Raw genomic sequence first — 26,308 nt, 5'->3', positions numbered from 1 at the left:
CCGGCCCCTAGCCCTAACCCTAGCCCAAAACCCCGGCCCCTAGCCCTAACCCTGGCCCAAAACCCCGGCCCCTAGCCCTAACCCTGTCCCAAAACCCCGGCCCCTAGCCCTAACCCCGGCCCAAAACCCCGGCCCCTAGCCCTAACCCTGGACCAAATCACTGGCCCCTAACCCTAACCCTGGCCCTGGTTTACCACCATCTGCACCTGGGCGCCCACTGAAAAAAACCCCGAAAAATCACAAACGTCCAACGATTGCTCCCACACCGAAAGTTCCAGCCTTTCAAGCTATTGATGCTCCTCACCGGCCATTCCCAGCGCATCTACAGCACCACAGACATCGGGGCTCCGGGCTTTCCCTGACCAACAGGGCTTCGACATTTACCACCAGCTGAACCTGGGCACCCACTGAAAAAAAAAAACGAAAAATCACAAACATCGGACGATTACTCCCACACCGCAAGTGCCAGCAACACAAGCTCTTGCTGCTCCTCACCGCCCATTCCCAGCGCATCTACAGCACCACAGACATCGGGGCTCCGGGCTTTCCCTGACCAACAGGGCTTCGACATATACCACCAGCTGCACCTGGGCGGCCACTGAAAAAAAAACCCGTAAAATCACGAATGTCGGACGAATGCCCCCACACCGAAAGTGCCAGCCTGTCAAGCTCTTCCTGCTCGTCCCCGGCCATTGGCAGCGCATCTACAGCACCACTGACATCGGGGCTCCGGGCTTTCCCTGACCAACAGGGCTTCGACGTTTACCACCAGCTCCAAATGGGCGCCCACTGAAAAAAATCCCCGAAAAATCACGAACATCAGACGATTGCTCCCACACCAAAAGTGCCAGCCAGTCAAGCTCTTGCTGCTCCTCACCGGCCATTCCCAGTGCATCTACAGCACCACAGACATCGGGGCTCCGGGCTTTCCCTGAACAACAGGGCTTCGACGTTTACCACCAGCTGCACCTGGGCGCCCACTGAAAGTAAAACACCAAAAAATCACGAACGTCGGACGATTACTCCCACACCGAAAGTGCCAGCCAGTCAAGCTCTTGCTGCTCGTCCCCGGCCATTGGCAGCGCATCTACAGCACCACAGACATCGGGGCTCCGGGCTTTCCCTGACCAACACGGCTTCGACATATACCACCAGCTGCACCTGGGTGCCCACTGAAACCAAACACCAAAAAATTACGAACATCGGACAACTGCTCAGACATCAAAAGTGCCAGCCAGTCAAGTTCTTGCTGCTCCTCACCACCCATTCCCAGGGCATCTCCAGCACCACAGACATCGGGGCTACGGGCTTTCCCTGACCAACAGGGTCTCGACGTTTAGCACCACCTGAACCTGGTTGACCCCTGAAAAAAAATCCCCAAAAATCACAAATGTCGGACGATTGCTCCCACATTCAAAGTGCCAGCAACACAAACTCTTGCTGCTCCTCACCGGCCATTGGAGGCGCATCTACAGCACCACAGACATCGGGGCTCCGGGCTTTCCCTGACCAACAGGGCTTCGACATTTACCACCCGCTGCACCTGGGCGCCCACTGAAAAAAAACCCGCAAAACTCACGAACATCGGACTATTGGTCCCACACGGAAAGTGCCAGCCAGTCAAGCTCTTACTGCTCCTCACCAGCCATTCCCAGGACATCTACAGCACCACAGACATTGGGGCTCCGGGCTTTCCCTGACCAACAGGGCTTCGACGTTTACCACTAGCTGAACATGGGCGCCCACTGAAAAAAAATCCCCAGAAATCAGAAACGTCGGACGATTGCTCCCACACCGAAAGTGCCAGCCAGTCAAGCTCTTGCTGCTCCTCACCGGCCATTGGCAGCACATCTACAACACCACAGACATCGGGGCTCTGGGCTTTCCCTGACCAACAGGGCTTCGACGTTTACCACCCGCTGCACCTGGGCACCCACTGAAAAAAACCCCCGAAAAATCACGAACATCGGACGATTGCTCCCACACTGAAATAGCCAGCAACAGAAGCTCTTGCTGCTCCTCACCTCCCATTCCGAGCGCATCTACAGCACCACAGACATCGGGGCTCTGGGCTTTCCCTGACCAACAGGGCTTCAACGTTTACCGCCAGCTGAACCTGGGCTCCCAATGAATAAAAATCCCCAGAAATCACAAACGTCGGACGATTACTCCCACACCGAAAGTGCCACCCAGTCAAGCTCTTGATGCTACTCATGGGCCATTGGCAGCGCATCTACAGCACCACAGACATCGGGGCTCCGGGCTTTCCCTGACCAACAGGGCTTCGACATTTACCACCAGTTCCACCTGGGCGCCCATTAAAAAAAATTCCGAAAAACCAGAAACGTCGGACGATTGCTCCCACACCTTAAGTGCCAGCCTGTCAAGCTCTTGCTGCTCCTCACCGGCCATTGGCAGCGCATCTACAGCACCACAGACATCAGGGCTCCAGGCTTTCCCTGACGAACAGGGCTTCGACATTTACCACCAGCTGCACCTGGTCGCCCACTGGAAAACAACCCCAAAAAATCACAAACGTCGGACGATTGCTCTCACACCGAATGTGCCAGCCAGTCAAGCTCTTGCTGCTCCTCATGGGCCATTCCCAGCGCGTCTACAGCACCACAGACATCGGGGCTCCGGGCTTTCCCTGACCAACAGGGCTTCGATGTTTACCACCAGATGCACCTGGGCGCCCACTGAAAAATAATCCCCAAAAAATCATGAATGTCGGACGATTGCTCCCACACCGAAAGTGCCAGCCAGTCAAGCTCTTGCTGCTCCTCACGGGCCAATGGCAGCGCATCTACAGCACCACAGACATCGGGGCTCTGGGCTTTCCCTGACGAACCGGGCTTCAACGTTTACCACCAGCTCCAAATGTGCGCCCACTAAAAAAAAACCCCTAAAAATCACGAACATCGGACGATTGCTCCCACACTGAAAGTGCCAGCCAGTCAAGCTCTTGCTGCTCCTCACGGGCCATTGGCAGCGCATCTACAGCACCACAGACATCGGGGCTCTGGGCTTTCCCTGACCAACAGGGCTTTGACGTTTACCACCAGCTGAACCTGGGCGCCCACTGAAAAAAAACTCCGAAAAATCACGAACATCAGACAATTGCTCCCACACCAAAAGTGCCAGCCAGTCAAGCTCTTGCTGCTCCTCACCGGCCATTCCCAGCGCATCTACAGCACCACAGACATCGGGGCTCCGGGCTTTCCCTGACCAACAGGGCTTCGACGTTTACCACCAGTTGCACCTGGGCGCCCACTGAAAAATAACCCCGAAAAATCACGAACGTCGGACGCTTGCTCCCACACCGAAAGTGCCAGCAACTAAAGCTCGTGCTGCTCCTCACCGGCCGTTGACGCCGCATCTACAGCACCATACACACTGGGGCTCTGCGATTTCCCTGATGAACACCGCTTTGTCTTTTACCATCAACTGCACAGCAGATCGCTCTGAAGAAAACCGCTAAAAATCAGGAACGTCGGACCATAGCTCCCACACCAAAGGTGCCAGCAACTAAAGCTCGTGCTGCTCCTCAGCGGCCGTTGACGCCGCATCTAGAGCACCACAGGCATTGGGGCTGCGGGCTTTCCCTGACAAACAGCGCTTCGAAATTTCCCATCAACTGCACAGGGCCCCGTACTAAAAAAATAGCCTAAAAATCACCATCGTCGGACGATTGCTCCCACACTGAAAGTGCCAGCCAGTCAAGCTCTTGCTGCTCCTCACCGCCCATTCCCAGCGTATCTACAGCACCACAGACATCGGGGCTCCGGGCTTTCCCAGATGAACAGCGCTTCGGAGTTTAACATAAACTGCACAGGGGCAGCCAGTAAAAAATTTGCCCTGAAATGTGCGAACGTCGGACGATTGATCCCACACCAAAAAGTCTCGGAGCCCCAATGTCTCTGGTGCTGTAGATGTGCTGTGAATTGCTGGAGATGAGCAGCAAGAGCTTGAGTTGCTGGCACTTTCGGTGTGGGAGCAATCGTCTGACGTTCGTCATTTTTAGGGTTTTTTTTTTTCTGTGGCGCCCAGGTGCAGTTGATGGTAAAAGTCGAAGTGCTGTTCGTCAGGGTAAGCACAGAGCCCCAATGTCTGTGGTGCTGTAGATGCGCTGCCAATGTCCGGTCAGGAGCAGCAAGAGCTTGACTGGCTGGCACTTTCGGTGCGGGAGCAATCGTCCGACATTCGTGATTTTTCGGGTTTTTTTTTCAGTGGGCGCCCAGGTTCAGCTGGTGGTAAACGTCGAAGCCCTGTTTGTAAGGGAAAGCCCGGAGCCCCGATGTCTGTGGTGCTGTAGGTGCGCTGGGAATGGGCGGTGAGGAGCAGCAAGAGCTTGACAGGCTGGCACTTTCGGTGTGGGAGCAATCGTCCGACGTTCGTGATTTTTCGGGGTTTTTTTTCAGTGGGCGCTGCTGTGCAGTTGATGGTAGATGTCGAAGCGCTGTTCATCAAGGAAATCCCAGAGCCGCAATGTCAGTGGTGCTGTAGGCGCGCTGTGAATGGCCGTTGAGGACCAGCAAGAGCCTGAGTTGCTGGCATTTTTGGTGTGGGAGCAATCGTCCGACGTTCGTTACGTCTTCCTCTGGTGGCTTTCCAAAATCTTTGCCTTCTGGCCAGTCTGTAATTACTTCCAATATGCCTGGGCGATTGGGGTTTCCTATTCGGGCCCACTGTGTTAGCAATGCAACCCACTTGCTTTTTGTAGCATCCGTTGCATGATGCGCAGAGGGGATCCTTCCTTTGAACATCCAGCCCAGCACTGGCAGTCGGGGTGCCAAGAGGAGCTGTGCTTCAGTACCAATCACTTCTGAAGCAGCTCGAACTCCTTCGTATGCTGACAGGATTTCTTTTTCGGTTGGAGTATAGCAGGCTTCAGATCCTTTATATCCCCGGCTCCAAAACCCAAGGGGTTGACCACGGGTTTCCCCTGACTCACAAACCATGACTTGTAGACCATGAGGGCTCCGACATTTGCCACCATCTGAGCTCGGCAGACCTTTTGAGAATAAATCTTAAAAATTACGCACGTCAGACGATTGCTCCAACACCAGAAGTGCTGAAAGCACTTGCTACTCCTCACCGGCTCTTCCAACCACATCTTCAGGCCTAGAAACATTGGGGCTTGGGGCTTTCCTTGACCACTAGGATTCTGACATTTACCACCACCTACAGCTGGCCGCCCAGTCATCAAAAATCTTGAGAGTGAGACATGAGACAACTGCTCCTACACTAAAGTGTCAGTTCTGAAAGCTCTTGCTGCTCCTAACTGGCTCTTTCCGCCACAATCTACATCGCCACAAACAATGGGGTAGTAGGCTTTTATGCACCACCAGGACTCCGGCATTTACAATGGAAACCATGCTAAGGCACATGGAGAGCAAGGAGGTGGTTGGTGACTGCCAACATGGCTTCACCAAGGGCAGATCGTGCCTGACCAATTTGGTGGCCTTCTGTGACGGGGTGACGGCATCGGTGGACAAGGGACGAGCAACTGACATCATCTACCTGGACTTGTGCAACGCTTTTGACACTGTCCCGCACGACATCCTTCTCTCTAAACTAGAGAGACATGGGTTTGATGGATGGACCACTCGGTGGATAAGGAGTTGGCTGGATGGCCGCACTCAGAGAGTAGTGGTTAACGGCTCAATGTCCATGTGGAGACCGGTCACGAGTGGCGTCCCTCAGGGGTCCGTGTTGGGCCCGGCCCTGTTCAACATCTTTGTCGGCAACATGGACAGTGGGATAGAGTGCACCCTCAGCAAGTTCGCCGACGACACCAAGTTGTGTGGTGCCGTTGACACGCTGGAAGGGAGGGATGCCATCCAGAGGGACCTTGACAGGCTGGAGAGGTGGGCCTGTGCCAACCTCATGAAGTTCAACCAGCAAAGTGCAAGGTCCTGCACCTGGGTCATGGCATAAATACAGGCTGGGCGGAGAATGGATTGAGAGCAGCCCTGAGGAGAAGGACTTGGGAGTGCTGGTGGACAAGAAGCTTAACATGAGCAGGCAATGCGCCCTTGCGGCCCAGAAGGCCAACCGCATCCTGGGCTGCATCAAGAGGAGCGTGGCCAGCAGGTTGAGGGAGGTGATTCTCCCCCTCTACTCTGCCCTGGTGAGACCCCACCTGGAGTACTGTGTCCAGTTCTGGAGCCCCCAGCACAAGAAGGACATGGACCAGTTGGAGAAGGTCCAGAGGAGGGCCACGAAGATGATAAAAGGACTGGAGCACCTCTCTTATGAGGCCAGGCTGAGAGAGTTGGGGCTGTTCAGCCTGGAGAAGAGGAGGCTCCGGGGAGACCTGATAGCAGTCTTCCAGTACCTCAAGGGGGCCTACAAGAAAGATGGGGAGAGGCTGTTTAGTAGGGCCTGTTGCGATAGGACAAGGAGTAATGGTTTTAAAATAGAGGGGGGTAGATTTAGATTGGAAATTAGGAAAAAAAATTTTCGCAATGTGAGTTATAGAACACTGGAACAGGTTTCCCAGAAAGGTTGTGGAAGCCCCATCCCTGGAAACGTTCAAGGCCAGGCTGGATGAGGCTCTGAGTAACCTGATCTAGTCAGGGATGTCCCTGCTCCTTGCAGGGGGGTTGGACTAGATGACCTTTGAAGGTCCCTTCCAACCCTAACCGTTCTATGATTCTATGATTCTATGATTCTATTTTTAAGATTTTTTCCCACTGGGCGGTAGGGTTTACCTGGTGGCAAATGTCGGAGTCCTGATCACCTAGGAAAGCCCGGAGTCCCAATGTTTTTCAGCCTGTAGATGAGGTGTCCAGAGCTGTTGAGAAGCAGCAAGAGCTTTCAGAGCTGGCACTTGTGGTGTGGGATCTATCGTCCAACGCTCGTGACTTTTAGGAATTTTGCTAACTGTGTGGCAGGTGTACATGGTGGCAAAAGTCAGAGTCCTGATTGTCTAGGTAAGACCGGAGCCCCTACGTTTGTGAGTCTCTAGATGCAATTGCACGAGCCGGTGACGAGCAACAAGAGCTTTCAGAGCTGGCACTTCTGGTGTGGGATCTATCGTTGAACGCTCATGATATATAAGAGATTTTTCACTCGGCGGCAGTAAGTACATGGTGGTAAAGGTCTACAGGCATAAAAAAAATCTACAGGCCAGGAAACACTGGGGCTCCGGGATTTCCTAGACCACCAGGACTCTATTTTCCCACGAAAAACAAGGAATGGCACTAGGAATATTGGCACAAGATTTGGGACCATACAGACGGGCAGTAGCATACTTCTCCAAACAGCTGGATGCCGCTGCGAAAGGGTGGCTGTTCTGGTTTTGTTAGTGGGGGGGGGCCTAAGGTGGTAGCTTCTGTAGGAAACTGCTAGAAGTCGCTCCCCTTTGTTCAGTGGACTTGGCCGGGCCTAGGGCGGACCCACTGCTGGCCAAGGCCGAGCCAATTGGTAGCAGAATGTTCTGTGATAACACCTCTGCGATAACATATTTAAGAAGGGGGAAACAGAAAAAAAAAGGGAGAGATGTGAAGCAGCTGAGCGGGGGGCAGAGAGGGGGAAGCGCGAGCCTCGTGGGCCTTGCAGGCCTCACCCTCTGGCCTCCCGCCGGGCAGCCGACTGGGCCCAGCTCGGCCCGGCCCGGCTGCAAGAAGTGGAGAGGAGCAGTTGAAGTGAATAAGATGTAAAAAGGATCCTGAGAGGCGTCTGCCAGCCTGTTGTGAGGAACGGCTGCAGACGCCAAGGTCAGTGAAGGAGGAGGGGGAGGAGTAATGCGGCTCCTGGCCAAGATTCCTCTGCAACTCGTGGTGACGACCATGGTGGAGCAGGTTGTCCCCCTGCAGCCCATGGAGGTCCACGGAGGGGCAGAGATCCACCTGCAGCCCATGGAGGACCCCACGCCGGAACAGGTAGAGGCCTGAAGGAGGCTGTGGCCCGTGGAGGGCCCGCTGGGACAGCTGTTCTAGAGGGACTGCACCCCGTGGAAGAGATGACCCACGCCGGAGCAGTTTCACGGAGGACTGTGGACGTGGGAGGGACCCCACGCTGGAGCAGGGGAGGAATGCAAGGAGTTCTTCCCCCGACGATGACACAGAGGCGTAAAACAACGTGTGATGAACTGACTGCGACCCCCATTCCCCCCCCCCGCCCCCGACTCCCCCCTCCATGCCGCTCGGGAGGGGAAGGTAGTAGAGATAATGTTAAGCCCGGGAAGAGGGAGGGGTGGGGGGAGGTTATCTTGTTCCCTCTCTCATTCTCCTGCTAGTTTTAGAAATAAATGAGTGTTTTTCCCCAAGTCGAGTCTGTTTTGCCTGAAACGGTAACTTTACAAATTTCTTCCCGTCCTTATCTCAAACCTCGAGCCGTTTTTCTTATATCATCTCCTCCTATTCTCTCGGAGGGTGGGGGGAGCGAGAGAGAGACTGTGTAGTCTGGTCCCGATCGGGGCTGAACTACGACAGTGGCCCAGCTGTCTGAGAGCAGTAGCAGCTGTCATTCTAAACATTCAAGAAGCCTGAAAGTTCACTCTAGGCCAGAAAATGACTGTCCTAGTTTCCCATACTGTATCTGCGGTCCTTGAGGCAAAAGGAGGGCGTTGGCTTTCCCCACAAAGGTTCCTGAAATATCAAGCTATAATGGTTGAACAGGATGATGTTGAAATCGTGACCACAAACATCATCAATCCGGCCTCATTCCTTGATGGGAACATCGGGGAGCCGGTGAGTCATGACTGCTTGGAAACAATTGAAACCATGTATTCTAGTCGAACGGATCTTAAAGATGTCCCTGTCGATGGAGCCGAACATTGGTTCACCGATGGAAGCAGCTATATGTTAAATGGAAGGCGACATTCCGGATATGCTGTTACCACTTTTGAAAAGGTGATAGAGTCCAGGCCACTATCAGCCGACGTCTCAGCCCAAAAGGCCAAGATCATAGCCCTTACCTGAGCCCTGGAGAGAGCCCAGGGAAGGACTGTAAACATTTGGACTGACCCTAAATATGCCTTTGGGGTGGTACATGCCCATGGAGCAATATGGAAGGCAAGAGGACTGTTAAATTCTCATGGAAAAACCATCAAACACGCAGAAGGGATTTTGAAAATCCTGAATGCAGTCCAGCTTCCCAAAAAGGTGGCAATTATGCATATTAAAGCACACCAGAAAGTGAGCACAGAATTGGAAAGAGGAAATGAGCTGGCAGATAGGGAAGCAAAACAAGCAGCTAGAGAAACAATCAAGGTAGAGGGTGCGCTAATACCTGATGGACAGGTATTTCTAGAAGGTAAACCAGAATACACAAAGGAAGTCGGCAAACTTATTAATGATCTAAAGGGGTCATATAATGAGGAAGGGTGGGCCAATTACTACCCCTCACACGGGAGGGTAGTAATTCCCTCCTACATGATATGGTCAGTAGTCCGAGAAGAACATAGAAAAAGACACTGGGGGGAGGGGGGGGCAGAAGCCCTATATAAAGATCTCATCAGGAACATAATAGCGCGAAACTTAGACACTACCGCTAGACAAGTAACTCAACAATGTGATCTTTGTCTCCAGACTAATCCTGAAGTTGTAAAAGGGCCGAAACTTGAAAAAATCGGAAAGGGGAATGGTCCGGGACAACGTTGGCAGATTGATTTCTCAGAACTCCCTAGAAAAGGGGGGTATCGATACTTATTAGTACTTACGGATACCTTTTCAGGCTGGCCAGAAGCTTTCCCGTGCGGAACTGCTAAAGCCTGGGAAGTAACCAAAATACTGCTCCAGGAAATAGTACCTAGGTTTGGAGTCCCAGCAGTAATGTCCTCGGATAGAGGACCACATTTTGTGTCCAGAATAGTACAAGCAATTAGCCACCATCTAGGGATAGATTGGCAATTACATACCTCTTACCGACCACAATCAAGTGGCCAGGTGGAGAAAATGAATCACCTAATCAAACAACAGATTGTCAAGTTGGGTCAGGAAACTAATCTAACTTTACCATTAGCTCTTATACGAATACGAACCAGACCAAGAGCAAGAGAAGGGCTTAGTCCATTCGAAATTCTATATGGACGACCCTATGGGGTACAAAAGGGAACGTCTTCACAAATTGGTGAAGAAATAATGACCTCCTATATGGTGGCACTAAACAAACAATTAAAAAGAATTGAAAAACATGCAATGGGAACACGTCGTAGGGGTCTGGATGGGCCTGTTCACGATATACAACCAGGGGACTATGTATATGTTAAGTCTCTTACAGAAAAAACTCTGGAACCACAGTGGGCCGGACCTTTTCAAGTCCTCCTCTCCACCTACACGGCAATTAAGGTAAAGGGACAGAACTCCTGGATACACCATACTCGGATCAAGAGAGCCTCTGCAACCTTGTGGAAAGTAACTCCAGACAACAACGAAGACTTGAGACTTAAACTCGTTCGAACGGATAAGGGCGGGAACAGTGCAGTAGTGAACCGGAGGGACACCACAGCAAACGATACCGGACAAAGAAACCGGGACCGGCCAGTAACTAATCTCGCCCAAATCTGTCATCGGTGCAGTTTATATCTTATTTGTCATTTTATTATAGGAAATATAAAACCCATTTTAGCAGGTCACCGAAGGCAGTACATTATCTACAGAAGTAGCTGTACTAATCCACTAGACCAACTAAATCCTAAAATGACCAATTGTTTAATTGGAATTGTGATTGGGCTTACAATATTTTCCTGCATCTTACCACTAACTTGTAATCAAAAGGACACCAAATGGCCGTGGTCTCACGCCTCCCTTGGGTTTACAGGAAGCATGGGACCACCTTTTAAACGGTCGGGCTTAAACTTGGCCACTGTGGTTATGCACAAAGTGGAAATGTACTCAGGGCATGAGTGGGGCTGGGACAGAGGCAACAGGGATCCTTAATACTATGGTGCGCCCCGTTGTGATCTTATTGATTAGCTTAGGAATTTTATTAATATTAACTATTGTGCTGTACCTATGGGTTTGGAGAATGTTTAAGAAAGTAACACTGTCGTAGTTCAGCCCCGATCGCGACCAGACTATGCAGTCTCTCTCTCACTCCTCCCACCCTCCGAGAGAACAGGGGGAGATAATGTAAGGAAAAACGGCTCGAGGTTTGAGATAAGGACAGGGAGAAATCCTTAAAGTTACCATCACGGGCAAAACAGACTCGACTTGGGGAAAACTATTCATTTATTACTACAAACAGCAAGATAATGAGACAGAGAACAAGATAACCTCCCTCCACCCCTCCCTCTTCCCAAGCTTAACATTATCTCTACTACCTTCCCCCCCCCCCGAGCGGCACAGGGGGGAAGAGGGAATGGGGATTGCGGTCAGTTCATCACGCGTTGTTTTACACTGCTGCTTCATGGTTGGGGGAAGAACTCCTCACATTCCTCCCCTGCTCTGTTGTGGGGTCCCACCCCTACGCCACAGTCCTTCCTGAAACTGCTCCGGCATGGGTCATCTCTTCCACGGGTGCAGTCTCTCCAGAACGGCTGTCCCAGCGGGCCCTCCACGGGACACAGCTGCCTTCAGGCATCCACCTCCCCCAGTACGGGATCCTTCATGGGCTCCAAGTGGATCTCTGCTCCTCCGTGGACCTCCATGGGCTGCAGGGGGACAACCTGCTCCACCATGGTCGTCACCACGGGCTGCAGGGGAATCTTGGCCAGGAGCCACGTTACTCCTCCCACTCCTTCTGAACTGACCTTGGCATCTGCAGCCGTTCCTCATAACAGGCTGGCAGATGTCTCTCAGGATCCTTTTTACATCTTATTCACTTCTCCTCTCCTCTCCACTTCCTGCAGCCGGGCCGGACCAATTCGAGCCCAGTCAGCCGCTGGCGAGAGGCCAGAGGGTGAGGCCTGCAAGGCCCATAAGGCCTGCGCCTCCCCCTCTGTGCCTCTGCCCCCCGCTCAGCTGCTTCACATCTCTCCCTTTTTTTTTTTCTGTTTTCCCCTATTTAAATACGTTATCGCAGAGGCGTTATCACGGGACATTCTGCTACCAATTGGCTTGGCCTTGGCCAGCAGCGGGTCCGCCCTAGGCCTGGCCAAGTCCCCTGAACAAAGGGGAGCGACTTCTAGCAGTTTCCTACAGAAGCTGCCACCTTAGGCCCCCCCCGTCACTAAACAAAACCATGTATGATGCTTCATATCATTCAGGGAAACTGTTTAAGTAAAAGAATTTACTTAGTGTGATAAAAAGGGGGGATTGATATAAGGGACAATAAGTTAATCACAACTATATATGTATGCACTTAAAGAATTGTTGTAGTTCAGCCCCGATCGGGACCAGACTACGCAGTCTCTCTCTCACTCCACCCCCACCCTCCAAGAGAACAGGGGGAGATTTGGTAAACAAAAGAAAACCAGGAAAAAAAACCAAACACATGGGTTGAGATTGAACAAAAAGTAAATTTAACAGTAATGACAGAAGAAAACAAAACAGTGATGGAATACAAATATAGTATAATGGCTTACAACAACTCTCCACACCTAGGTTCTTCCAAGTAGCAGGAGGCTCCCTTCACCACCCTCCTCACTTATATACTGAGCATGATGTCAGATGGGATGGAATAGACCTTTGGCTAATTTGGGTAAATGAACCCCAGCTGTTAGCTAATTAGTTAACTATCCCAGCCATAGGGGCTACCAGCTTCAGTTCTCCACCCAGCTCAGGTAAATATTAACTCTATCCTAGCCAGAACCAGGACAAGAATACAGTTATAAAACATAGTCACGTACCCATATAGCTTAGAGAAACAATTAACGGAAGAGGAAGTCTGTTTTTTTTTCTTTTCCTGACGAAGGACTCATTTGTAAGGAGTGAGAAACAGTCCCTACTGCTCAGTGGGAAAAAATCTTAAAAATCCTGAACCTTTTGTTACATGGTGACCAGCTCTGAATACCCTTGCTGCTCCTCACCGGCTCTTGCTACCACACATACAGGCTCCAAACTCTGGGGCTCCGGGCTTTCCTAGACCACCAGGACAGGGTGGTAAAGATCTACAGGCGTAAAAAAAATCTACAGGCCAGGAAACATTGGGGCTCCGGGATTTCCTAGACCACCAGGACTCCGACGTTTAACACCAGCTCGAGCTGTCCGCCTAGTGTTAAACCACAGCTTAAAAATGATGAATGTCGGACAGCTGCTCCCACACCAGAAGTGTCAGCTCTGGAATGTCTTGCTGCTTCTCACCAGCTCTAGGCACCACATCTACAGGCTCACAAACATTGGGGATCCGGCATTTCCTGGGACACCAGGACTCCGACGTCTACCATCACCTCAACTCAGCAGTCCCTTTTGAAAAAAATCTTAAAAATCACAAACGTCAGAAGACTGCTCCCACACCAGAAGTGACGTTTCTGAAAGCTCTTGCTTCTCCTGCCCGGCTCTTGCCACCGCATCTACAGGCTCACAAACATTGGGATTGCGAGATGCCCGAGAATACCGAAATGATCCGATAAATACGGCACAAAATTTTAAATTTATGGTGAAACAACACAATCCCGACTGGCGTGACATACAATTGTTATTGGATTGCCTGACTGAAACTGAGAAACAACTAATTATAAAAACAGCAGGAGAGCTTGCAAAGGAACAGTATGATATAAAGGGAGGTAATTATAGAGAATGGTTTCCCTTGTTCGACCCGACATGGGATCTAAACCGCTCTGCTGATATGGAAAGGTTACAGGAATGGATATTCAGAGGGATGGAAAAAGCAATTCCCAGGATAATAAGTTGGGCAATGTTATATGCAGTCAGACAGGGTCCTTCTGAAACGCCGGTTGAGTTCCTAGCCCGACTAAGAGATGCGATGCGCCGGCACACATCTCTAGATCCGAATTCAGAGGTAGGCGCACAGCAACTGATATCCTTCTTTTTGGGACAATCACAAGGGGATATTAGGGGCAAATTGCAAAAACTAAGACCTCCTGAAAACAGAGCCTTAGAAAGGTTATTAGAAGAAGCACGGAGAATATTTAGCAATCGAGAGGAAAGTTACAGGCGAGACCAGAAGAAAATACTAGCTGTGGGAAGAGAAAAATGAAAATCGGAAATTTAAAGTTAAACCAATGCGTGGGCTGACGCCTCTGGGTAGGAATCAACGTGCGCTATATAAAAAGACCGGCGACTGGAAGAACAAGTGCCCTGAGCGCCAAAGGAACGCTAGATGGCGCAACAATCAAGGGAAAACGGTAGCTCAGGTGGATGAAGAAAATTGACTAGCCGCCCTCTTAGAAAAATAAAGTTAGGGGAAGAACAAAAAGAAATCAAATTTTTAGTCGACACGGGAGCGACTTATTCTGTTCTGAATCAAGCTTTGATGCCTCTGGAAAAGGATTATATTACAGTGAAAGGTGCAACAGGCCAGACTGAAGAGGCTTACTTTTGCAGACCCTTAAAATACAAATTGGGGAAGCAAGTGGGGGATCCATACATTTCTGTATATGCCCAATTCTCCAAAGGCCCTTCTTGGTAGGGATTTATTAGAACAACTAGAAGCAACAATCAAATTTAAGCAAGGGGAAGTTACTCTGGAGGTAAATGATCACCAATACGTTCAAATTATGAGTCTATCCTGTTTCATCGAGGGGGAGACGAGGTCCTGCGATCAGACAGGAGAACGCACAGCAAATTTGGGAAGGCATGTGAGTGCTGGCTTGTGCGAGCGCCGCATTCTGCGGAACAGGGCTGGAGCCAGCCCGCTCGGGATTTGGGTTTTGGCCACGGGCTGTGGTTTCTGCAGAGCAAAGCGTTTGCAGGAGGCAGGCAGCCCTGCACCCAGTAACCTCCACACTCCCAATGACTGCTCCACACCCGTGGATCTTTCCCCCAAAATCCTCGTCCCTGAGGAGTTGGCAGCAGCCGCAAGACGTGAAGGAGCGTGCTTTACAGAGAGGAGCGCTGCTGCTCGTGAGCGGTTTGCTGAGAATCATACTCATTTATGAGATTAGAGTAATGCAGATGATTTGGCAAAGAGCAAAGAAGCCGTCTGGAGCCTGAGGTGCAGTTTGGAAACCCCAGTTTGGTTTCGGCATCAGGGTGATTCCCAGTACCAGCATTTTTCAGGGGAGCTGGCTGGCAAATCCCTTTCGAAGGTCCTTGCTTACAGCCACATCCTCTGCAGGGGGCATCCCACATCAGCGCAAGCAGCACCCTCACTGCACTCTGAAGGCTGCTTTTTGGATTCAGAATCATTTTCCATTTTCTGGGAAGTGATTTGCAATCCTGTGACGGGATTGTAGTGGAGAGGAGAGCTCAGAGTGCCTTACCCAAGCCCGGCTCCGAAGGACGGAGGCACAATCCAGCAGGGTTTCCTGCTGCAGGGGATTTCAGAAGGGGAAGCTGGGCGCACTCTTGAACTGCAGCACCCCTGACCTCTGAGGCAACCGCTAACTGCTCGGCACCAGGCGCAAGATGTTTTGCAGGCTCACGCTCCCTGTGGGTGTCTGTGCAATGGGAGCACCCACTCAGGCGTCCCAAACACCACAAGGCAGCCACAGGTGACATTTATTTTTCTCTTTTTTTAAGCTTATCCTTCGCGCTCAGGTCCGCGCCAGGATTCATCAACACTCACATCTAACGCAGCTTTTGCGGCTCTCTGCTCCGCTGACCAGCGCGGGGGAAAAGCGGGCGCCTGGGGGCAGATGTATGGGGTCACCGCAGCTTCCCCTGTCCCACAACAGCTCCCTTGCAGCCCCCGCTCAGCCTGAGCGCCCGCTGCCCCAATCCTGCCCCATCCTCACCCGCAGGACCCGGCCAGCTGCCACAGTTTTAGCAGGGAAGATGTACGATCTCAGGAAATCACCATGTGCAGAGACCAGTGAAGCTGAATTCCCCTGGACTCATACAATTATTTTTGCCCTGCAGCCAAAAATGCTAACTCTGCCCAGCTGGGTTGGCACTGGGGTTCTGCAGGGCCCAGTCCAGAGGCAAAAATCAAAGCATCCCTTCTGGAAACGATCCCTCCCAAGGCATTTACCATCACAGAAGCACTCAGAGATGCCACAGGGCCATGCTGTTGGTTCAGACCCAGGTCAGTGGCACCAATGGGACTCATCTAGGCGATGCAAACAGGAGACAAGGGACACGGTAAATCCACACCGGCACTTTTCCCAGCCCTCTTGGAGATTTTCCAATCTTGTTGTGCGAGAACTGCCCCATTGGAAACACCAGGCAATGCTCTCCCAGAGCAAAACTGCCATTTCCAAACCGGTTTTTTTTTTTTTCAAGCCAGGCTGGGTCATTCGGCTATCGCCGCTGCAGGCTGTTTGGGGTGGGTATAAAGAAACACACACTCCCATTAAAAAAAAAAAAAAAAAAAAAAAAAGCTAATGATTTTCTTCTCACTTGCAAGACAATTACTCCCACGCAGGAAAAAGGAAGCACATACTGACAGATACTGCAGCCACTTCCTTTAAACACTCGAGCCAGCCTGCTCAGCTCAGGCAGAGGGGCAGAGAGCCGCTCCCGCTGTTGCAGCTCCAATTGGCCTTGGGCACACGGGCCAGCCAGCAGTCCGTCCCCGTGCGTCCCCACCAGCCCGTCCCTCTCTGTTCCTTGGCAGCCCGCTCCAAGAGCGTGATGAGCGGCGAGGCGGCGGGCACCCGGCCGGCGTCTCCCAACCCTCTGGAGCGGCCCCTGAAGATCGGCTGGCTGAAGAAGCAGCGCTCCATCGTCAAGAACTGGCAGCAGCGGTACTTCGTGCTTAAGGGCCAGCAGCTTTACTACTACAAGGACGAGGACAATGTCAAACCACAGGTAGGATGAGGCCGCTGGGCTTTGCCAGCCCTCAATCCCCCCTTCTCGCAGCTTTGCTCATCAGGAAACGGTTTGGGACGGGTCTGGAGGAGGGTATTAAAGGAGTTTTCTGCCTCCGGGCAGGAACAGAGAGGAGATAGCCTGATCAGGAGCTTCATCTGTGCACTCAAATTCTTAAAGTGCCTGCAAGCCCTGCTGGGGACTTGGTCCCTCTGTGTCCAAGCAATGGGGTGCTAGAAAAAAAACCAAACGGTTAACAACTAGAAAGTTGCTATAATTTTCTAAGACAACAGAAACAGGCTAGGGAGAAGAGCTTGGTACACCAGCATTTTTGTGACGGCAGGTGCAGCAATGGAAGCTTTGAGAGAGGTTTCAGCCATGCACTCGGTGGGAAAGGCATTTTATGGGATGCTTTTAGGAGAAACCAAGCAGGACTTCCAGCACAGCCTGGGTGTGAGGGTCTGCCCACAACAGACCTGACGGCAGGGCTGCGGGCTGGACAGATGACAGCGAAGGGCAGCTGCTTCCTCAGGGCCTCCTGCCACGGAGAGGGCAGCTGGGAGGATAAGGAGAGGAAATTTCCCTCTCTCCAGCCTCCGGGTTTGTATCCCGTCCTGGGCCAGCCCCACCCTTTGCAGAAAGCTCAGCGGCGCGGGTGCAGTTTGCGTTATTCGGCTGCTGCCCTGGCTCACCCCACGTGGCCAGAGGGAACTCGCCCCACTGCCTGTTCCTCTAAGGAACTTGAAATCTGCTGGACGCTTGTCAGTTCTGATGCTTTCCGAGATCCTCAGGAGGGCACAGCGTGCACCCAGCCCTTTGCACAGAACAGGAGTGTGATGACCCCAATGGGCGTGATTTAAGCACCTGCACCAGTGCGCGACGTCCGCAGCGTCCCATCCTCACCTCTCTGGGTTGTCACACGCCCTCCATCTCACCCACATAAACCATTTCTCAGGGTATGCATTGTAGTACACTTGCCAGAAGCAATCAGGTTCTTTTCCCAATTTATATGGATAACTTCTTCATTTTTCAAATATTTTCTCCATACCGTATCTTACTTTATGAATATCCACCATGTTTTCCTTGTTTTGAGAAATTTCAGGGAAACGCTCTCCCCATTGCCGGAAAAGCCATTCCTTGTAAAAATTGCTACTGGTAGCAAAACCAATCTCAAGACAGAAAACGCTCATAGAGGGAAGGCGATCAGCGGAACCTTGAGGTGAAGGCACAGGGCCAAGCCCGGTAAAATCCAGCTGCTGTTTCTGCCTTTGCCCCGTTTCGGGGACAACTGGGAAAAGCAGTCTCCCCAGTTGTAAATGGGATGTAAAACCAGAAAAGGCTGTAAAGAGCTTATTGCTGTTCACGGTGCTTTTGGCAGCTCTCACTGTGACCCTGCTGCACCACCCCGGGTCATTTCAAACCTCTCCAATCCCACCAGCGATGCTGATGTATCCAGCTGCAACTCAGGCTTCTGGAGCGCTGCTCGTAGGAGCCCAGTGGCTCTCAGGAGCCTGAAATCGCAGAGAAACTTCATTTCTGCGGCGCAGCCTCATTTCCTGCCACACGAGGCCTCCGGCGCTGACTCACAGGCCTGCTCGGCCCTGCGTGCTTTGGCCGCTCCCCACCCATCCTTTCCAGCGGGGACCCAGCCGCCCACGTTTGCCACGACAGTTGGGGAAAGGATGGTCCAAAAGAAATGGCTGGTTTCCACTTTGCTTTTTTATTTTTCCTCCCTTTTTCTCTTCATCTCTCCTGCAAACTTTCGGTTTGTTTTTTGTTTTTTTTTTTTTGGTGTTAAGTGATGCTGTGTTAAAGGAACAGTTTTCCTGCTCTGGTGAAGCAGAAACAGGATGCTCCAGTGTTTTGCCAAGTTCCTTCTCCTTTGTGCTTTCTTTTTCCACAGGGGTTAAACAAAAAAAAAAAAAAAAAAAAAACCAACAAAACAAACAAACAAAAAAAAAAAAACATGAGAAGGGAAGGGAAAAAACCAGTTTTCTCATTCTGAAAATCACTTTGTCAGAAAAACTGGCCTTTAAGAAGCGTCCCTTATTGCTTCAAAAGTCATTTTTAGCATATATTTTTATATATATATATATATATATTTATATATATATAGGGCAGCAGCTCCTGCAATCTGTTTGAAAGGACTTGGGTCCTCAGTGCGGACACGTGGCAGTGTCAGCCCCGCAGAGATGGGACGCGGTTATTTGCAGCCCCTGCTCTGCTTTGTCCTAGGGCTGCCTGTTTCTCCAGGGAAGCACCATCAAGGAGGTGGCCAGCAACCCAGAGGAAGGAGGGAAATTTATCTTCGAAATCATCCCAGGTGAGGATGCTTCACTCCTCTTTGTTGCACGCTTTTGGACTGGACTGCTCACCCAAAATCCTTTGGGCAACTCATTCTGCCAGTTCCTTTGCTCCACCTTCTTTTCAATGTCCCCAAAGTGCTGCGTTCCACGTGAAAACTCATCTCTTGCCTTCAACATTCACATCTTAGGGCTGGAGGAGGGCCCTGCATCAGTGCCCATGCCGAGAAAAGCATTACCAAGCTGCAACACTAAGCAGTTTCTGTTCCTTTTTTGCAGATCTTCAGCAAGGGTGAAATGTAAGAGCGCTGCTTCATTTCACAGCCAAATAGACATTAATGGGGAAATCTGGAGCCAAAAGCATTTAGCAAAGACAACAACAAGGATGTGTCTTTTCTCCTCCAATCCTCTATAGGAATTATGCTATTTTTTTTTTTTCCAGGGGTCTCTGGAGACCAGAACCGGACCAGGCAGGACACCTGCGTGCTCATGGCCAATTCCCAGTCTGAGATGGAGGAATGGGTTAAAACCATCCGCCGAGTGCTGGGGTCGGCGTCAGGAGGTAATGGGGAGCAGGGACAGCTCTTGGAGAGGTGATTTCCTACCATCCTGTGCACCGCAGTACTTTTGTGCGAGGATTTTAAAGCTGGGCTCATAAATCCTTGAGACGGGAAAATGGAGCCGTAATGTGACCGCAGGTTGTAATGCTCAGAAACCCGCTCCTAGACTGGGCCCTGCGGTGCTGGGTCTGCTGTAGACCTGGGCAGCGTTAGGGAAGTGGCAGCCAAGCATGAACGACGATTTCTGGACTGGTTTCAACCTCTTTTGTGAGCTTCCTCAATGACTTACTGACCCCAGAAAATGTTCTTGAACACAACTCATATTCAGGGATAAAGCATTGAAACAAATCTTGCCTTTCACTGGCCAATTTCCTTGCTTTGCTTTTCTTCCAGCTTCTGCTGCTCAGCCCAGCCTTTCTGCCCCGCTGTTCTCCGCAGAGCCTGCCCTGGCCACACCATCGCCCTCCCCACGCACAGCCAAGGCTTGCAGCAGCCGGATCCTTGCTTCCAGCCCCCTCGGGCGTGCATGGATGCCATTACAAAACCACAGTCGGGGAAGTATAAAACACGAATCGATCAGAAAGGAGCACACCGCAAATTTGCCACGAGAGGCAAAGCCCACAAAGGAAGCAGAGGTCACTCCAGCCACTATGTGTAAGGATATCCAGGCTTTTCCTATAAGGATGAGCTCCTATAAGCACGATTCACCACTGAAGCAGGACTGGGAGTCTCTTTAGCTCACTTCCAGAAGAGCACTAACCTGGATGGACACCCTGAGCCTCTCCTCCCTCCCTCAGTGCTTTGTCCTGACTATTTATATCATTTTCTATAGGGTCCGTGCCCCTCAGCGGTACAAGATGAGCATGATGGAGCTCTGGCCTCCCACAGCTCCACGTTAATAGAAATCCCAGCAGCTCAGAGGCAAGCAGGCGCTGCCAGTTTGAGCTCTTTCACTGTGACCCTGCCACAGGGACAGGGAAGCTTCACCTAAATGACGACACAGCCAGTTTTTGTCTGCAACCCCAGTGTTTTGCGCCTCTAAACTGAAACACGCTGTGCCCTGGGGCAGGCAGCAGCACTCACCTGAAATTCAAATTGCACGAGCCAGAAGTTTCCAGGGCATTGCCCCACCTGGCTCTAGTATTTAATAACAACTCCACATAACAATAACATCTGATCCTTGCTTAACCTTAGGAGGTTGCCAGTTCCTTCCAGCTAGATAAAGTGACCTTATACAACAGAAAATGTAAATCTATAGCAGTGCAGAGAGCCGCAAGGATGGCAGAGAAGCTGGATACTATGGAGCTGCATTTTATGTGAATACACAGGTTAACGCACCCCGAAACTTCACACTTCAGGTTTTTGGCTTCAGTGCAAGCTGAGGCAATGTGGGCTTTTAAATTAACCCACTGCATGGCGGAGGTTTTGACAAGAGCCCACCTGGGAGCAGCCCCATGTGACCCAGCTACTCGTGAGCTTGCTGCACACCAAAAAGCACAGCAGCTGCAAAGTATAAAACAACAGTAAAAGCATCCCCAAAAATCTGGGAGGGGTTTTGCAGGTCTGGATGTCACCCTACAACGACAGTCACCTGCCAAGTGCGCCGCCACGGGCATCGCGTTGGCCCTGGGGAGGGATCCCCAAATTAAATATCCCCAGTTAAATAAGCAATTCATTATCAGCTGCCAAAGCAGAGGGACACTAGGCAAAAAGACTATTTGCTTTTACTGTGCACAATGACAGGTTTATGTTCATTATTTAAAAGTGTAAGCAAGTCATAAATGAAAAGCCCCCACAATCAGGCAGGTGCTGACAAGCCCTGTGGTTCCCGATGAGAGCGTTTACTGGCATTTCCCTGGTCTGGAAGATGCACATAAATTATTTCAGCCTTCAGAGCACGAGACGAACACATAGCAGGCACTGCCGGGGCAAAAATAAGGTAGAGGACCACAGAACCCTTTGCCATTAATATCCCAGAACCAGTTCCAGTTGGGATGTCTGCTCTTACCATGCCTCAGGCTCCAAGGAGGAAGAGTTGGGATGCAGGCTGCTGCCTTCCCACCTTCAAGCTCTTCTTTTGCTGTGAGTTTAGGAGGACAAAGCCATTGCTCCAAAGGAAAGGTACCACCTGCTGCAAAATCCTTCTGCTCTTTGCACAGAGGTGTTTCTGGAGGGTGAGAGAAGAGGGGAAGGGGAAGAAAAGTAACTAAATCAGTGAGACTTCCAGTTCCAGATCTCTGCAAGGCTGCTTTTCTTATTTCTCGGTGATCTCATGCTTTCTATATCCTTCAGGTTTGTGTAACGAGCTTGCCTTCTCCCCCTGCACCCTCACATCAACCTTTTTGCTATTCCTGGCTCCCTCTGTATCAGCACCCTGCTCCAAGGCAGGCAAGCGGCATGGCAAAAACAACGCTCACTGCTTGGTTTTAATCATTGAGAACTGTTAATTCTTTGATGGAGGAACAAGGTTTAATTTTGTTCTTATTTCTTTGGAAGAAATTCTGCTTTCCCCCAGTTTGCAGACTTCTCATAGCTCCTGTGCTATCAGGAAAGCTGCTGCTACATGTGCACAATGCACTTTGGCAGGTAACGTGCCTTTCACAGAGCTTGTGGGGTCCTCTAACCTCTCTGTCCTTTCCCTAGCGGTGTTCGGCCAGCGCTTGGCAGAGACCATGGCCTACGAGCAGAAATTCGGGCAGCACCAGGTCCCCATCCTCGTGCAGAAGTGCGTGGAGTTCATTCGGGAGCACGGCATGAGCGAGGAGGGCATCTTCCGCCTCCCCGGCCAGGACAACCTGGTGAAACAGCTCAGGGACACGTTCGATGCTGGGGAAAGGCCATCATTTGACCGGTAACGCTGGATTCCCCCTCTCCTACTCTACTAGGTCTCATACACCCCAAATCTGGGAAAAAAGCAGCCCCAGGGAGCCCAGCAGAGCCCTGCAGGAAAACTGGACCTTCCAGAAGGGCTTGACAAGGAGAGAGGATTCAGCAGAAACCCCAAATGGAGGCAAAAAAGCAACCAAACAAAAGCAGAACGCAAGGGTGCAGAGATGAGATTCATGGAAACAAAGGAAAGCATTTAGGAAAAGCCTGGCCCTACACAGGAATTATCATTTGCAGGAGCAGCTCAGGAAGGAGGCATATGCTATGCCTGCACAGCCCCTCAGCTAGGGGTGGAGGTTTAGAGAAAGGAGAGCAATTAGAGGATCACAAATGAGCTCAGCGAGCACCCTGACACACACAGAAGTTATTTCCTTACCAGCCAGTCCATAGCCATGACATATTCCTCCTGTTGCTTTTCCCTGCCACACCATATAGGGATGGGAGATTTTGGCTGCTGCAAGGCTGCGTCCTCCTGACCCCCTTCCTCTGCGGGGCTTAGGAGAAACAGCAAACTCCCTAAATCCGAGAGAGCTGCCTGTAGGTCTCAGAAAGGGTTTGGAGAGAGACATTTGCCACTGCTACCTCTGTCACGCCCTGTGCAAAATGAGAGGCGAGGCAAACCCCAGGTGCACCTCTTGATGAAGCCCTTCCTGGAGGGCTGGCAGCCCAGCTGCCCCTGCAGACGCCTTGTTACCTCTAAGGACTCCCACCTGTCCCCATCCCCAAGGCAGAGCTTAACCCCTCGCTTTTGCCCATGGTTGCACATGGCATCGCCCAGTGCCCCCTGCTCACTGGTGCAGGCCATTCTGGGGCTTTACCTGCCCCTTTACCGGTTTGAACTGGTGAGAGCAATCACCCCTGTGCTGGGATAAAGGAAAAGTGGGTCCTGTCTTTCCACGGCACCTACAGTGAGGCTTTTTGGTTTAATTCCTGCCCCGACCACCACAATGCAGACAGGGAGAGCCCTGGCTGCTGCGTGTGTGTGAGGGTGCTCTGTACTGGTTGCGGTGATGTTCTCTCTCTGCAGACCCAGGAGCTGCCCCATATGGCATCCGCGCCGCTCTGAGAGCCGCCGCCAAAATCTGGGGTGCTTGTGGGAGGGGAGCACCCAAACCCAGGAGCTTCCCTGGGCTTTTGTGGAGTGCAGGGGCCTCATCTCTGCATTTGCAGGCCTGTCCACCAAAGTTTTCCTATTTTTTCCCTAGCTTTATGCAGCTTTTTTTGGGGAAAAAACATCGCACTTCTACCTAAATAACCGCTGTGCTGTTCAAGGCCGAGCTATGGCTGCTCTGGAAGCGTCACCATCCCGGCTGTTGGTTTTGCAGCTGAATTTTTCTTGCTTTCTGGCTGCTGGAGTCCTGCTGAGAGCTTTCCTGTTGTAACCTGTATGGGGGTCACAGGAAGGTGAAGCCTTTTTTTTTTAGTTTTTTCCCTCTTATTTTTTTCAGAACTGTGTTTTGCAGTGGGGCATGGCAGAGGTTGGCCCCTTTCCCAGCACCCTGCCACGTTAACCCTGTGCTGCAGGGCTCGGTATGAGCATCGCTGCCGCCATCTCAGGGTGACCAGCTCCAACCAAAACATTTTCTTAGTGAGAGGAAGGCCAATAACGGGGTTTCCAGTGACCCGAATGCTGCAGGATGCTGGCTCAGCCTTCAGTGCCATCTTCGCAGCCAGTTTGGGTTTGCACAGGCACGCTTGCACGCACAAGTACGGCAGGACTGAGTGGGGAGCGTTAGAAAGCCGCCGTTCCAGCCCATCCAGGATGCCTCATGGGGTGTATTTATAGGCCCTACAAAAATACAGCGCTGAAAAAATTCCTCTATGGCTATGTGTGTTTGTTAAAAATAACAGCATTTTAAAAATCCCAACCAATCCTAAAAATAAATGACCTGGGGGATTTCTTGCTAGAAGTTTATAACAGTTTAGCGACTTCAAGGTAGGTCAAATTAGAGGCTTACGGTCTTGACAGTGTCCTTTTGACAGAATGTAAACTGTGTGGTATGCAAAGCTGCAAACATCTGTCCCGGCAGAACAACTTCAGTAATTGCTGTTAAAAACCCCAGGCAAGCTTTGCCAGCTCCGCACGGAGCAGGGAGCGCCTGCCAAACACGTGAACACCAGCGATATTTGCATGCAGGCCCTGATGAGTCAAACGCGGGCTGGGAAGGCTCGGCCTGGGTATGAACGCTGGGGAGCTGCCAGCCCCGCAGTGCGGAAAATCTCCAGCAAGCATTTATTTTCCTGCCAGCTGGGGCTGCTCCCTGGCTTGGGGTGCCCTATGGATTTCCCCCAGCTTGGTTTGGCCTCCCCGTTTATCTCCCTCTGTCTCCTGCGTATACACACAGAGCTTAAATAGAATCCCACGCTCCCGGAGCAGGGGAGGGTTGCTCGCCAGCCGGGTGTGTGTTTCACACGCGTGGCATTTTGCGCGTTGCAGGGATACGGACGTGCACACCGTGGCCTCTCTGTTCAAACTCTACCTGCGGGAGCTCCCTGAGCCCGTCGTGCCCTGGATGCAGTACGAGGATTTCCTGCTGTGCGGTCAGGCGTTGGATACGGATGAGAGGAAGGTAGAGATGCACTCATTTCTCTCCTTCTGGCCTTAAAATGAGCTGTGTGTCAGTGCCAGGGCTTTGTGAGCTGGAGATGCCAGGTGCATATCTAGCTATGCATTATAAGCTGTGTAATTCCTGAGCTTCAAAATCTGGGGGGAAAGAAAAAAAGAGCAAAAATATTTAAAAAGATAAAATCTCCCAAAACCAGTGGGGTTTCCCAACTTGACAACATGGGTTTATCCATTTGAAAGCTTACATTTCTGGAGCAGCTGGAAGAGCTGCTCGGCACCTCTTTTTGTGGAGCCCTTGCAGCAACCAGTGAGTGTGAAAACCAAGAGAGGAAGGAAACGCAACCTCCTGCAGCGTCCAGTGGGGCTGGCGGGGGGCTCCGGGTGAGACCTGGGAAGGAAGCGGGGATTTGGGAGAGGGAGAAGTGAGACACAGATGAGAATTGTCTTTTCCTAACTGTGTGTTTTGGTGGAAAAACACACAAAAAACCCCTCACGGATGCTGCACCTATACACGAAAAAATAATGCAGATGTCCTCAGTAGTATGAGCTCTGTGAACTGCAGTTCAGCCCTGTATTTCAAGGGCAAATGTTTCACTTCAGGATCTTTGGGGTTAAAAATGTCCTAAATGTTTATCTGCGAGACACGCAAGGAGATCAGGCATGATCAGCTCTTTCCGAAGAGCTCATCACCCACGTGCTGGGATCCAGGGGACCCTGCTCTTTCCGTTGCTGCTGGGGCAGTGCCAGGCAATGGGCTGCCTCTTCTTGCTGAGCACTGGACAAAAACTTCTCCGTGTCCGTGCTTCATCTGCTAGAGAAATATAATTTCCAAAGCAAGCGAATGCCAAGAGGTGAGACATCCAGGGATGGCTGGAGGGACAAAAGCCACTCTTGAGTCCTCACACATCTGTGGATCTTTACTGAGGTATTTCTTAACTTGCATTTAGGGCCACCAGGAGCTCCTCAAGCAACTGTCCCTCCTTCCCAGAGACAACTACAACCTCCTCAGCTACATCTGCAGGTCAGTCCTCCGCACAAGGTGTAAACAGCTCAGATTTGGAGTTGGTGAGTACAAATATAATCCCAAAGGCTGAGGCTGACTCCTCTAGGCAGAGCCTTCTTGAGCCATGCTTTGATTCCTCTCGAGGCACCAGATCCTGACTTTTGTAAAGGGAGAATTTCAGCCATGGGGATAAACACCTTGAGGATGTCTGAGCATAAATGCCTACC

General features: G+C 51.3%; 1 protein-coding gene across 1 annotated transcript in view; it reads left to right on the top strand.

Moving 5' to 3' along the window:
* Window positions 1-16,559: 16,559 nt before the first annotated feature.
* ARHGAP25 (Rho GTPase activating protein 25) overlaps window positions 16,560-26,308 on the top strand; it is a 16,880-nt gene continuing 7,131 nt past the window's right edge. The window contains exons 1-6 of the mRNA XM_086767876.1: window positions 16,560-16,763; window positions 18,999-19,086; window positions 19,509-19,628; window positions 22,270-22,477; window positions 24,950-25,082; window positions 26,026-26,099. Of these exons, the coding sequence (XP_086624002.1) occupies window positions 16,587-16,763; window positions 18,999-19,086; window positions 19,509-19,628; window positions 22,270-22,477; window positions 24,950-25,082; window positions 26,026-26,099 (800 nt within the window). The 5' untranslated portion in view covers window positions 16,560-16,586. The remainder of the gene's footprint in view (window positions 16,764-18,998; window positions 19,087-19,508; window positions 19,629-22,269; window positions 22,478-24,949; window positions 25,083-26,025; window positions 26,100-26,308) is intronic.

This window comes from Chlamydotis macqueenii, chromosome 27 (assembly GCF_036417535.1).
Source record: "Chlamydotis macqueenii isolate bChlMac1 chromosome 27, bChlMac1.mat, whole genome shotgun sequence".
NCBI classification, from domain to species: Eukaryota; Metazoa; Chordata; class Aves; order Otidiformes; family Otididae; genus Chlamydotis; species Chlamydotis macqueenii.
Note: the sequence above shows the minus strand (reverse complement) of the source record. Positions and strands in the feature narration are given on the sequence as shown.